General features: G+C 39.5%; 1 protein-coding gene across 1 annotated transcript in view; it reads left to right on the top strand.

Annotated features, from left to right (window-relative positions):
• NCKAP5 (NCK associated protein 5) overlaps positions 1-13766 on the top strand; it is a 369143-nt gene that overhangs the window by 269784 nt on the left and 85593 nt on the right. The window contains exons 8-9 of the mRNA XM_062005050.1: positions 3084-3122; positions 10048-10167. Coding sequence (XP_061861034.1) covers positions 3084-3122; positions 10048-10167 — 159 coding nt within the window. The remainder of the gene's footprint in view (positions 1-3083; positions 3123-10047; positions 10168-13766) is intronic.

Here is a 13766-nt window from a genome sequence, read left to right on the forward strand (position 1 = left end):
CACAAAAAGATACCAGAGCTGAGTTTTTAAATCTCTGCCTGCCAGTATTTTCTCTTCTTTTTTTTAATCAATTATTTTACATAGTTCTTTTCATTCATATAGTGTCCCACATTTAATATTATACGAATGCTTGCACCCGTGACTTTAAAATGCATGCTCAGTAATGATCTTCATGGTGAAATTCAATGCAACTTAAATGCTTGTAGAGATGAAATCTGAAGGGTCAAGCTGAAGGGAGTCTTTTATGAATTTTAATAAATATTCACCGATTTTTGAAGTAATTGTTCATTTTTGAAGTCTACCTGTAAACAACTTGAGAACAGTATTGAGAAGAAAGTGTCATTGAAATGTCCCAGTACTTGATAAATAAAAGAGCTCCTTTGATTTCAAAAATACTCCAAAGGTATGTTTATACCTCTCTGTCTCTGAAAAATTTAATGCAAAAACCAGGTTTGTCTTCTTGTACCTTTGGGGTTTGAGGTTAACATGCTTAATCCTAGTTAACCATCCTGGAATTCATCTGTCAGTTTATCGTTAAGTGGTAATGTCATGTTTATTCACATCGCCGTGCCAGCTGAGATTTCTGTCAAGCTACCCCATACTTAACATGCAGGAAATTAGGCAACTTAGGCTAGGTGTTATTTGTGCTCATACTTTAAGACAAAGTTACCTTAAAAAAGACATCCTGGTTTTAAGATCTGAATAAAATATAAGACCTTTCATTTTAGTACACTTGACATATCTTTGTGTGTATGAAATCATACGTTAAAGGCAGCTGTGTAAAATCTCAGTACTTGTAAAAGGTACACTAGATGTTACACTAGGGTCTCTTTTCTTTGATTCATTCTTTTATACCTTTTCTATTAAGACCACTTTATAATATGTATATGTAAAGATAATTGTGTAAGGAAAAGGTGGAACTGGATCTTTTATCTCTTTTATTGCAATCCACAAAAGGAAACCTCACCTAAAAATCTTGGCTATTAAGCTCAAAGGAAGGGAAGCAGTATCACCTCCTACATAACAGCAGACTAAGGAACACGCCATCTCTATTCTATTCCTTGTTCTGCCTTGACTGACTGCATGAATCACAGGTCAAGTCGTTTTACAGCCTGCTTTTTACTGGGATTGAGACACAGTTCTGCCTCATGTCAGTGGGATTTTCACACATTTTGCATCTCAGAAGTCAGTCCCTCTGCCTTCAGTGATCTCAGTTTTTGGTAGTTGTGACTATCAGTTTTGTAGTGCTTGCTTGTGTTGTTCATTCATGTCCATGAGGTCTCTTGATACCTGTTGAGTAAAAATGAAGTAGACCTGCTATCTTAGCAGTTTATTTTCATCTGGATGCTAGCACTGCTGTAAGAGTGGAATGGCCACCTCATTTGAAATGCAGCAGTAGAAGTATGATTCCACTTAGTGACTGCTAAATTAATTTTAGTAACTGCAGAACATTTCACTGAAGGCTTCCCACCTCTGTTCCTGCTTAAAACCAAGAATACAAACCTGGAAAATATTTGAATAGTGTTTGCAAAGTTCCTAGATACTAGAATAAAATACCCTCATTTTGTAAAGTAATTAGTTGTGTATCTGACATTGAGATCTGTAAGTGGCAGGTACTTTTCTTCAGATACCTCTCTTCATACACTCCAAGCTGAAAAATTTGTGACAGGCATTGTTTTTCAGTTTGGAAGATGATGCCATTTAAAAAACCTTTTAGTCCTTACTTGGTAAAATAACTCTATGTCAGAAACTAAGGAAATAATGTATTCAATACAGTTTGTTCAATTTTCAGGTAGAGCAAACAGACATTAAAAGTACATGCCAGAAGCGACACTGTTGGATGTAGGTCTTGAAAGCCTACAGGGCAAGACACATGGTTTTCCATAACTGTAACATATTTACTTCTGTTGGTTATTACTGTTGTGATATTAATCTGTTTCTTCTGCTAAATCATGTGTAGAGCTATTTTATGCAACCATTGTTCCACGGGCTGCCTTAAGTTAGGGACCAGTTTGAAGAAAAAAATTGACACTAGGCAATTGTATGAGAATATGAATGAAATGTAACTTTTGCATCTAACAGAATTGAATTGTTTGCAGAAATGAGTTAGATTCAACTCCTCACCACTCAGTTCACATCAATGACCTGGGGTTTTTTTGTTTAATCAGCCAAAAATAGGAAGAATCAATGCAGATCTGGTGATACCTACATGTGCTTCATGGTAATTGCCAAAAGCCAAAACCAAATTAGAAATCATAACTACTGTCTTTTTTTGCACAGAATGAGTTTTCTAGTTCCTCTGCCTAAATGCAAGGGTATAGGCAAACACATTGTGTGATAACATATGCATGTGTAGTTTTAAATTACATTAGAAAAAGAGCATACAAGATATCACCAACAGAAAATCTTGTCTCAGTCTCTCTTTCTGTCCCTGTTTCTTCCCCTTCCCTCCTCCTGTGCCTGCTGGTAAATAGAAATTAGAAAGGATGTATAAAATAAATAACTTCAAAAATTCCCAGTTGAATATATAGTTCCACTAATCAATGGTGTGTCATGTCATTCGAGTCAATTATGCTATGTGGTGTGAATGCCTTCCAACCACATTCTGATGACAGTAGGTACTTTAATTTTCTGTGGCACTTTATGGTTTCTGCTTGTCATGATAGATGTACCATTTTGTCAATATTGAATCAAGAAACAATTAAACTTCAAGAAAACATTCGGTACTCCATCCTCAGCTGGTAAAAATCAGCTCCAGTGAATGCAGCCAACCGCAGCTGCACATAGATAGAACTGTGAAAGTTTAGTCTTAAAAAGTGATGAGAGAAGTTAACCAAATGTCCATTGTGTCGTACTGCAATAGATGTGATACACATTTGTTAATAATGAGGACTAGCACAGAAGTACTTAACACACATTTCATGTATTCTTATTAGTATGAATCAGATGAAAATACCAGTAAATAATGAAAATATGAGAATTGATGGTGGATGTAGAAGTAGACCGTGAAGCCACAAAAGAAGGTGTTGTTATGACTAACACACATGATAACATACTTAAACTGTTTTATTTATTTATTTCAGGTAGCTAATCAGGTTGTTCAGGCTCTCCTAACTCAAAAGGTAAGTTGTACTTTGGATATTGTGGTATAACTTCAAACTTACAGGTGTTCATTGTTTGTATTTAAAAGGTGTTTGTCAAGAGGATGGGGCAACACTTTTTTCTATAGTGTCCAGTGACAGAACAGGGGGTAATGAACAAAAGCTGGAATGGACAAAAGTTCCACTGAAACTGAAATTATTTCACTGTTGAGGTGAGGGAGCCCTGGCACAGGCTGCCCAGGGAGGGTGTGGAGGCTCCTTCTTGGGAGGTCTTCAAAACCTGCCTGGATGAGTTCCTGTGTGACCTGATCTAGGTGGACCTGCTTTAGCAGGAGGGGTGAACTGGATGATGTCTAAAGGTCCTTTCCAACCTTGACCATTCTAGGAGTCTATAATTCTATGATTTGAAAGATATATGATCTTAAATAGTATTCATTTTTAAATGTTACTCACACATTTGATTAACAAAGTAGCCGTGTATCAGGCCCACAGTCAAGTTTTTGTAATCCAATTGAATAAAAAGCCATGAGACTGTACAATGCTTGATCATATAGGGCTCACATCCATTCTTTATTCTTTACCTATATAGAGGCAATAGCATTTGAAAATACTTCTACTAGATGGTGCTTTTTCCACTCCTTCTCCATACCAAGTTAAGTCACTCCCACAGTCCATTCCTGTGAAGCATAAAACAGATAAATTACAGCACATGTCAGTAGCTGGCACGCTCACATTCAGGGGGGAGGAAAGACTTCCTGGTGTGGGCTCGTGCTTCCCTGAGTGAAAAAGAAGGCTCCATGTATAGAATGGGAATTCAGCCACTCTACCTGTGGGCTGGAGATCAGCAATAGAGAATGTGTATTTTGTCTTAAAAAGCCTTTTGATGTCCATTCTCCTGGGTAAGCCAGTGAGGTCCCACACAGGCAAAATTCTTGTGCGGTGATTGCAAACCTGGCAGAATAAATCCACAATGACTTCTGTAAAGATCTGTTCTGGATCAAGTCACGTCTGAAGGTTCTGTTCACACTCCAAATGGTTGGATATAAAGTATGGTTGTTTTAGACAGAACCTAGTGGGAGGAATAAAATTAAAAATTAGCTTGCTAAAGTGAAGAAAGTGATGTGGAAAAGAAAAGAAGATACCTATAAGCAGAAATAATCAGCTGCTCCCAGAGGGTAGGGAATAAGTAGTAGGACAATTCTACAAAAAAGTGATCTTTGAGATGAACATGGTTCCATGATGTAATTTTTTTGGTGGGAAGGGCAGGAGTGGGAAACAAAATATAAAGATCTATAAAAATAATCTATGAACTCTTCAGTATTCATGAAATGATCCTTTGTGAGATCTAGACCACTTGATGAATGTGGCATTGTTAAAATGCTTTGGATCATTTAGCTTTAAAAAGAGAGTCTGAAAGAGACATAAATACAGTCTTTTACTGCAGATAGTGCAAAGAAGGATATAAACTGTTTCATCTACACTGAATGACAGGACAAGAAATAATATTCTTAAAATGCAGCAAGAAACACCGAGTTAATACAATCAAAAAGCCTCTGCCACATACCCAAAAGCTTTCTAGATGCAAATGTAGCAAGGTACTGGAATAGATTTTGAGGACTGTCTCCAAAGCCTCCATTATGGACAATGTTCAGAACAGCAAAACACTGTTCAGAATGCCCCCAACAAAGGGGACAAGAAAGGACTGAGGATGACAGCAGGACAGGCGGGATGCTGAGCACCAAGTGTCAGGATCAGGCCTGGAGGCAGTGGTCAGGGTCAGCCTTGGTCTTGCACTCCCTGGGCAAGTCCATGGGGAGGGGGCAGGTCCAAGCCGAGCAAAGACGGGGGTCAGGACACAGCTCAGGATCAAGGAGATGGGAGGCTGTGTGCAGGGGTGGCTGCAGGTGGCTGTTGTGAGGCTCACACGTGAACAAGATGACCTTGAACTCCCCCAGCTAAACTCCCAAAAGTGCAGAATGTCCCAAGAGCAGGTTAGATAAACCATCTACCATCCATGTAACCATCCACACCTAAGTGAATGGCAAATAAGTGCAGAAGGTTGCATCAGGGAGAAGGCTGGACAGCTTTCTCAGCTCCTTACTGGGCAGTTTTTTGTGAACCAATTTCTGGATAGATTAAAAAACATTCTGACTTCTTGAAGTCTGCTCTTGGGTATCATGACCTGAAGACAGAGATGTCCAGGTGACCTGTAGGTGAGTCATATAAGACTTTGGAGGGTGCAATTGCCTGTTACCTATGTAACCTGTGGAACAAGCTAGCCTCAGCAATCCAGAAGTGATAACTTTCCTTTAGTCTATTCACAGCTCTTGCCACAGGTTAGGGTTGAAGGTGTTGCTGTTTAGCCCCATGGTTTCTTGATGCACAACAGAGCCTTTTACTCTAGAAGATGCCTTACAGCAATTGGGAGTATTGTACCTTGGAGGTGATTTGTGCAAACCACAACATATGGAGAAGCTTGCACTGTTGCTCTCCGTGCTGTATTACTCTTCCTGTGTGCTGTATACACATATGCTGTATGGTCTGTGTATCATCAGAGGACTGCAGTCTGCAGAGCTATTGCTGTAACACCTTTTAGGAACATAACTTCAGCTATTTTTTAAACAATCTCAAATCTGCGTTTCAAAATAGCTTAAATGGAACTGGAGGCATTTTCTCATATTATCATACACAAAAACTTCATCTACATTTTGTAATAGAAAACCATATGTGATCAAATATTTACCAGAGGGTTAATCTCAATATATTAGTCTTTATTTTGGGAATATCATGGTTGTTTCCTAAATGAAGAGAGGAGCTCCATGAGTCCCTTTGCAAAGGCGTCAGACATTTTGATGACTGCATACTTCCTCAGTAATGAATCTTCCCAAACCCAAAGGATCCAAGGAGTTCATATGGATACAATAAAAACAGATTTGAATACATTTAATAAAGTGATTTGCTTGGTATTGATGGGATTTAACAGCTGCTTACCTATTACTGAGTAATAACAGCTAATTTAATATCCATAGAAAGAGAAGAGTGGGTACTCTTCTAAATGCTAATGAATATTAACTGTTACAGTGCTCCTGACACCATTCATACAAGTCCTTTTATAAGAAAAGACAGGAACACAATAGCATACAATAAAGAGGAAATTGGACTCCTCACACCAGTCCCAAAAAGGTAGATACCAGAATCCAAATAGTAACTAGTAAACAAATAAATCCAGCGTTGTGCAGCTAAGCAGTAAGACAGAGCCAGTCATGCCACAGTGAGATAACACACCTCTGGGGTATAGTGAGACATGAAGGAAAGCTGAGAGCGTTCTGCAAATGGAGAAGAGGGGTTTTGTACAGTAACACGCACTGCGTAGGCTTTGCTGTGAATCTGAAATTGTCCCTCAAGGACTAATTTTTGTTTAAATTAAGTACACGCTGTAATGTAACGAATGAGGCATTATGTACTCGCCAGGATGTGGAAAGACTCTGATTCCACCGAGAGATTCTGGTGACACAAATTGAGTGAGCAAAGCTTGAGTGATTTATCAATGTCACTGAAACCTTGAAATGGAATTACAGCCTTAAATGTGCACTTTTCAAGTGTATTATTTGTTACAATACGTATAGAATTTCTCTGAGAGGCTCTTTTTAATTTTGTTCTTCTTTTACTGGGACTGTGGAGAGCCTATACTAAAGGAAGATTTGGGATGAATTAACCACACAGCAAAATTTCACAATTCTATGAAGCAAAACTATATGGAATTTCTACCACTTACTAATAGAAAATTTTACCTCTGGGAAATTTAAGAAGGCAGAAAAACGACAAATTTGAGACAAACCTGTATGCTCTGATACTTTCTAGAAGCACCCATTCTTTCTCCTTCCACCCACAAACTTCTCATATCACACGAGGTGACAGGACTGCTGGGAACTGGATTTTTTAATCTTTTTCTTTTTTCCCATGTAAGACTTGGATCAGCAGTTTGAAATTCAAGTTACATGACTTAATGATATCATTTTGGGACCTATATATTTGTGTATTTGATCTATATCTTTGTGTATTAGCCCCTTCTTTTCAGTAGAATACTTTCTATTCTGGGTTCTGTGTCTAAGTTATTTCTTCTTCATTTTTACCAATGAACTTTAAAAAAGTGAATCAAATGTTAAAACAAGAAGCAGCATCTTCAGAGGAAGAACAGTGTATTTCTGGAACCTCTAATGAGGGCATTGAGTCTAATTTTGGACAAGAGTGAGTCTCATACTGAAGAGAAATGGTAAGACTAGAGAGGTGCTCAAATATTACTATATAGAGACCATATGAATACTTTAGACATTTGGGAGATTACTACCTTAATAGCCAGTCATTTTGCCCACAGGAGAGGAGTTACATGCTTCAGACATTTGGTAGTTGCATTAATTGGTAATTTTAGGAGTTCAGCTTTCCAAACTCAGACTTTATTTTACCAGAATACTGCTACCTTTACGTGCCTCATTTCTCCTCTGGGCTACGTGTGACACTGCCATTGGCACGCTTTATAGGATCATAGAATCGTTTAGGTAGGAAAAGACCTTTAAGATGATCAAGTCCTACCATAAACCTAACACTGCATCTGGATGGGTAATCTACTAGCTTGTATTTCACTTTTTACAGAAAGTCTGTAGTCTGAAACATAAATCTTACGGTTTTAAAACTGTAAGATAGGATGGTTTTGAGCAGAGGCATTGCTAAGATTTCAGTTTCTTCTGCATTGTTAGTTTCTGTCAATCATTTTTCCCTTTCAGTGCACTCAGTAGTGTTGAAATGTTTAAACACTGGTGTAACCGCTAAGGCTCTGTTTTAAATTCATGATTATTTATGAAAGGCAGATAATGACGGGTCTTGATGCTTGCAAGTTTCCTGCTGCAGATTGCCTTGTGCAAGACCAGAGATAAGAGATCTCACTGACAGAAATCAAAGCTCTAGGAATCAAGAGTTTTTGGGGGTCGTTTTGGAAGGCTCTAGCAATTTAACAGCCACCTAAAACAAATATTAAGAAGCTATCAAAAGAAAATAACTGCGTTCATCCAGTAGTATCATAAAATCTGATACATACCGTATGCATAAAAAGATGTTTACAATTTTCTGAATGTCTCAAGATGAGCTCATTTTATTTTGTGCTCACCTCTTATAACCTCAGTGCTGGTTACACCAGAGACTAGAGCAACTGTAGACAAGAGTTTAAGCTACTTCTGACTACACTTCCCTTCTCTGAGTTGTTTTCTCATAAAGCCAGGTCATCATGTTGATAATGGTATTGACAGGACGGCATATGGGGATCCAGAGGCTTGTTTCTCCACCTTCATATGGTGGAAAGTAATATCTGTTCTAGATTGCCGTACGCGGTTATAGACTGTTCTAGGTCGACTGCCACGGTTCTAGACTAGGCGGCCACGGTTCTAGACTAGGCGGCCACGGTTCTAGACGGTTCTAGGCTGGTGGCCACGGTTCTAGACGGTTCTAGACTTGCGGCCACGGTTCTAGGCGGTTCTAGACTGGCGGCCACGGTTCTAGGCTGGCGGCCACGGTTCTAGACGGTTCTGGACTTGCGACCACGGTTCTAGCTTGGCAGCCACGACTTGCGGCCACGGTTCTAGGCGGTTCTAGACTTGCGGCCACTGTTCTAGCTTGGCAGCCACGGTTCTAGGCTGCCGGCCACGGTTCTAGACGGTTCTAGGCTGGCGGCCACGGTTCTAGGCTGGCGGCCACGGTTCTAGACGGTTCTAGGCTGGCGGCCACGGTTCTAGACGGTTCTAGGCTGGCGGCCACGGTTCTAGGCTGGCGGCCACGGTTCTAGGCTGGCGGCCACGGTTCTAGACGGTTCTAGGCTGGCGGCCACGGTTCTAGGCTGGCGGCCACGGTTCTAGACGGTTCTAGACTTGCGGCCACTGTTCTGGGCGGTTCTAGGTTGGCGGCCACGGTTCTAGACTAGCGGGCATGGTTCTAGGTTGGCGGCCACGGTTCTAGATCGTGCGTAGTCTTTATTATGCTCTTCATGATTTCTAAAGCTCTCACACCTCAAAATAGACAACCCCAATTATGCTGAAAGAATAAGTATCAGATGCTGCTCTCTCCAAAATCCTCTTTCTGATGGAATCCTGTATTCCTTCAAGTGTCCAGAAAAAAGCAGCTCTCACATTGAAGACAGAGACAGCTAGCTCAATATTTCCTATATCCAAAAGCTAGTAGTGCCTTGTTCATGATGAATCTGACTCTGCCTTGGCAAAAAGACCTGCATCTTTCAATTTCGACAGTTATGTCCTGTGCTTTCAAGTGCAGAGTTTTTATACTCCACCTCTGCTTGTAGTGGCCTATTTTAAGGCTTATGGGTACCTCATGTTGGAAATCTCAGGCAGGGTCATACTGCCACACATCTGGTGCACCAACATCTTCCTATGGCCTAGGCAGCTCTACAGTAGCAACTTAAGATACAGACCATCCACAGTATGCCAGCAAGTCATGCTGACTTGGTTATTCTAGAAAAAGCAAGGAGGGGATCAGACTTCAGAGGAGTACCTTGAAGGCACTGTATCACTTTGAACTTCTTCCTGGTTTGGTATAGCTTATGCTTTTTCCTTAGCTTATGCCTGTTACAATATTCATATCTTAATTGCCGCTTTCTGCTTTTGCGTCGGCTGCAAAATGAAACACTTTGCTAACAAAGTCACTTTTTATACTAACAGAAAACTCCAAAAGGATGTTTTCAGGTAACTACTGTTTCTCATTACACATTTTAATGCTACACTGTGATGATCAAACAAGCAGAGAAAATGAAGTTGCACATTATTCTGATTTGTACTATTTTTTAAATTTGTATATGTATTTCTTCTTAGCATCTGACATTACTTAAAGCTTTTTAAGTGCTTCTGTTACCTGCTTTCTAATCTTCCTATTTTCCCTTGTGCTGCAGGACCTGAGGGAGGAATGTATCAAGCTCAAAACGAGGGTTTTTGATTTGGAGCAGCAGAATCGAACATTAAGTGTGCTTTTCCAGCAGAAAGTCAAACCAGCTTCTGACCTCCTTCTTCAGGTAGGAAATGACCTTTGCAGAGAGCAAGCTACGAGCTTTATGTTTCCTTGCAATTATGAAATATTTATCTTCTTTTTAAGGTTATGTCAATAAGTGGGAAATGACAGCTGATAGATTTAATATATTAGAAGAATATCCATTATCTATAATCTGATACCATTGAAAATGAAAGTGTATGCCAATGAGCTATGGCTACGTATTATGTGCAAATGTGGAGAGAAGAGCACACCTGCAGAGTAACTTACTTTTTAGGTGCTTCTTCACTATGATAAATGGAATGATATGGGTTCATTATCCCTCTGCAGGGGAGAAGCTCAGATTTCTTAACATTCTGCTTGATGGTGAACAGTGTAATTTCCTGTGAGAAGACAGCCCATTTATTTAACTTTTGCCAGATGTGTTACGAGGACTTAAGTACATCTTCACAGGCTTAGAGTAATTTTTTTTCCCCAGTGTTTTATGGGAGGATATAGTTGAGAAATCAATTGACCCATCTCCCACTCCTTTGCTGTTCTGGAATAATAAGAGATGTTTCAGTATTCCTTTCATTTGGAAAAGTCCATTATTGTGAATGAATCCATTGCTTTGTCATTCTTTTGTAGAAGTAGAATTGCTTTGTAGAAGTTCCAACATATCTGACTGTGAGCTAGAACAGTAAATGAGGGTTGATTAACAGGTTTCTAACTGCAGGGCAAATTCTGGTTTTAGCAGTATGTGTTATTTCTTATTAGGGAAAAATTTGTTCATTTTGGAGGGGAAATTTGGGTCATGTCAGCTAGGTAAGTGATATTGAATATGTACCTTACATAAATCCTCTGTGCTCTGCATCTCAAAATTTGGCCCTTGCACTGTTGCGTGACAGCTGAGGGCTGCTAACTCTCATCTGCTTGGGCTGTTTATTGAGGAAACATGGTCTACTCACCAACTAGGGCTTAAAGGGAAGAAAATCCCCACAGTGAGAGCAAAGAGTTATACTTAATCACTGTGAAACTCTAAAGCACAGAGTGGTGCCAGGTCACCATCACAGGGATCTGGCTTCCTGCATTATCCTCAGGATCTTGTTCTGTCTCTTGATTTTGTGTTGATTTAGGTATTTCTAGGACAGGACCTTCTCTCTTTTGATTTCATCTACTTTGCCCTCTTTTTTTTACTGTTTGTTCATCCTTCATAGACTCCTGTACAGGACTGATTTATCTTTATCCACTCAGAGCTTCTGACACATCCACCACAGCATGGACCTTTGTTGCTCACTTCTGCTTTTCACATCACCTGCTTGTTTGTGGGGTTTTTCAATCATTCATTGTTTTTTTCTGTTTCCAAAGTCTGGCTCTAGTCTATGCCTGTATTGGGTTACATTACATAGAAGTCAGTTGCAAATCCTTTATTACAGATATGACTCTTTTCCCCAGTGTGGCAACAGTAAAGCCAGGTTATTCTGGGAATGTTACAGAAGTGTTAGATTGCATCTGAAAAGTAGGATCAATGTTTTGACGTGAGTTCCTTGAAACTGGATTGTGTCACAGCTGTGAAAAGTTGAAAGAGATGAACCCACATCAAGTGCAAGAAAGAACCAAGTAATCTATCAACGGAGGGATTCAAACTGTTTTACATCATTGTTCCTGCACAGTTTGTCAGGAACGAATGTGTATAGATTCCCACACCTCCACCACATTCGTTCCTGCACAGTTTGTCAGGAACGAATGTGTATAGATTCCCACACCTCCACCACATTCCCACCTCATCCCTTCACTTGCTTTGCCGTTATTGGCTGAGGAAAAAAAAGTGAATTAAGATCATTCACAAAGTCCAGGTCTCCCAGAAAGCAAGAAAATTCACTGTTAAGTCCCTACTCTTGCTACCAACAGATTTTAACCTCCCTGGGGAAAGAAAAAAAAGCCCAGGAACAAGTTTCAGTGAACGTCACAAAATGAAGAACTGATGTTAAAACACTTGATATGTCATTTTTTTACTAAAAGAACCCCACTCAACTAGAAAACCAGTGAATTTGTGAGTTTCTGGAAACTTATTTATCCTCTACCTGTACTTGAATAAATGGCATTGAGGTCTGTGATCTTGCAATCTGAGATGTAAAATCTAAAGAAGAGGACCAAAATCAAGCAAATACTCTTGTGTGTCTGCATAGAAAATTGAAGTATCGATTACATCTTCATGGAAATGCATCCAACCCAGATTTAGAGAAGTAGCTAAATATTTGCTTAAGTCTGTCAACTCTACAGAAGAGTGCTGAATCTGTTGTTAAGGACATTCCTGTTAAATCGTTACCCTAATCACAGTGAATAGGCAAATACTGGAGGGGCAGGAGGCATATGGTTTTAATTTCTCCTTTCACAGAATCACAGAATCTTAAGGGTTAGAAGGGACCTCAAAAGATCATCCAGTCCAACCCCCCTGCCAGAGCAGGACCAGCTAGAGTAGGTCACACAGGAACTCATCCAGGTAGGTTTTGAATGTCTCCAGAGAAGGAAACCCATCTGGGCAGCCCATTCTCCTGTACTGTCTGATACAATACAGTTCAATCTTATCTAATGCTGATCTCATCCTGGGAGTATTCACACTCAGTACAAGTACGAATTCTGATGAATGCTGCAGGAGATGATACAGGCTAAAAATAAATAATATTAGTTACATTTTCTACATAGCAACTTCTGTGATTTGATTGTATCATCAAATTATTCTGTAATTGACGTTAGAACACTCTTGTATTAAGGAGTAAGCTTATTTTTAAACCATAAACATACCTAACAACTGATTTCAGCAGAAATAGAGATTTTTGTTAAAGAAAAAACACCCAAAATTAGAATAGATTTCACCATTACCCTAGGAGTTTCTTGCATATTTGGTTTTAAGTGAGTTATACATGATCTGTGTGTCTTCTTAGCAATCAGATTGTTCACATCCTTTTCAATGGAAAGGGTGACACAAGCGTTTTGGATTTGATTGCAGAGCCAAGGCCCGTGTACTGTACTGAGTGCACTGAGTTGGTTTTCCTCGTGCTTCTCACACAGTTCAAAAGAAAAAACCTAATTTCTACCAATTTTTTTAAAAAATCAGGTAGTAAGGTTGTCACAACTGCTTCAGGAATCCTTCACTGTAAAAATGTTAGTGAAAGTGTCACATTAAGGCATGTACAAGAAGGGTAAGTACTTAGGAAATTGAGGAGTCCAATAATATATTAAAAGAAATATGCATGTTTTCTTGAGAGGTGTGGTTGTAGATATTACCATTCAAGTTCTTTGCTACAGAAGTGTTGGTGTGCTTACTGCTTGTAAGGAATGACACAGAGGATATGTCACTCCTGTCGTGAAAAGATTAAGTGATACAGTCTCTGATGCAAAACCTAGGGAGGAGCAAGAGACAACCCAGGCTTTTTGTTGTCACCTCTTTGTTACTGTAGACTATTTTAAGAGCTACCCTGTCTTTCTGGGAACATTCTTTCCAGCTGAAGTGTGTGACTGACAGAGCCAGCATTAAGGTAGATAAATAAGGAGGAGCCTGATCACCTTTTTAAGAAATTCTTATTTTATTGAGGCAGTCATCTCTCTGAAACAGCTTTCTTAAAATGACAAAGTCCTGGAAAA

Source organism: Colius striatus, chromosome 11 (genome assembly GCF_028858725.1).
Source record: "Colius striatus isolate bColStr4 chromosome 11, bColStr4.1.hap1, whole genome shotgun sequence".
NCBI classification, from domain to species: domain Eukaryota; kingdom Metazoa; phylum Chordata; class Aves; order Coliiformes; family Coliidae; genus Colius; species Colius striatus.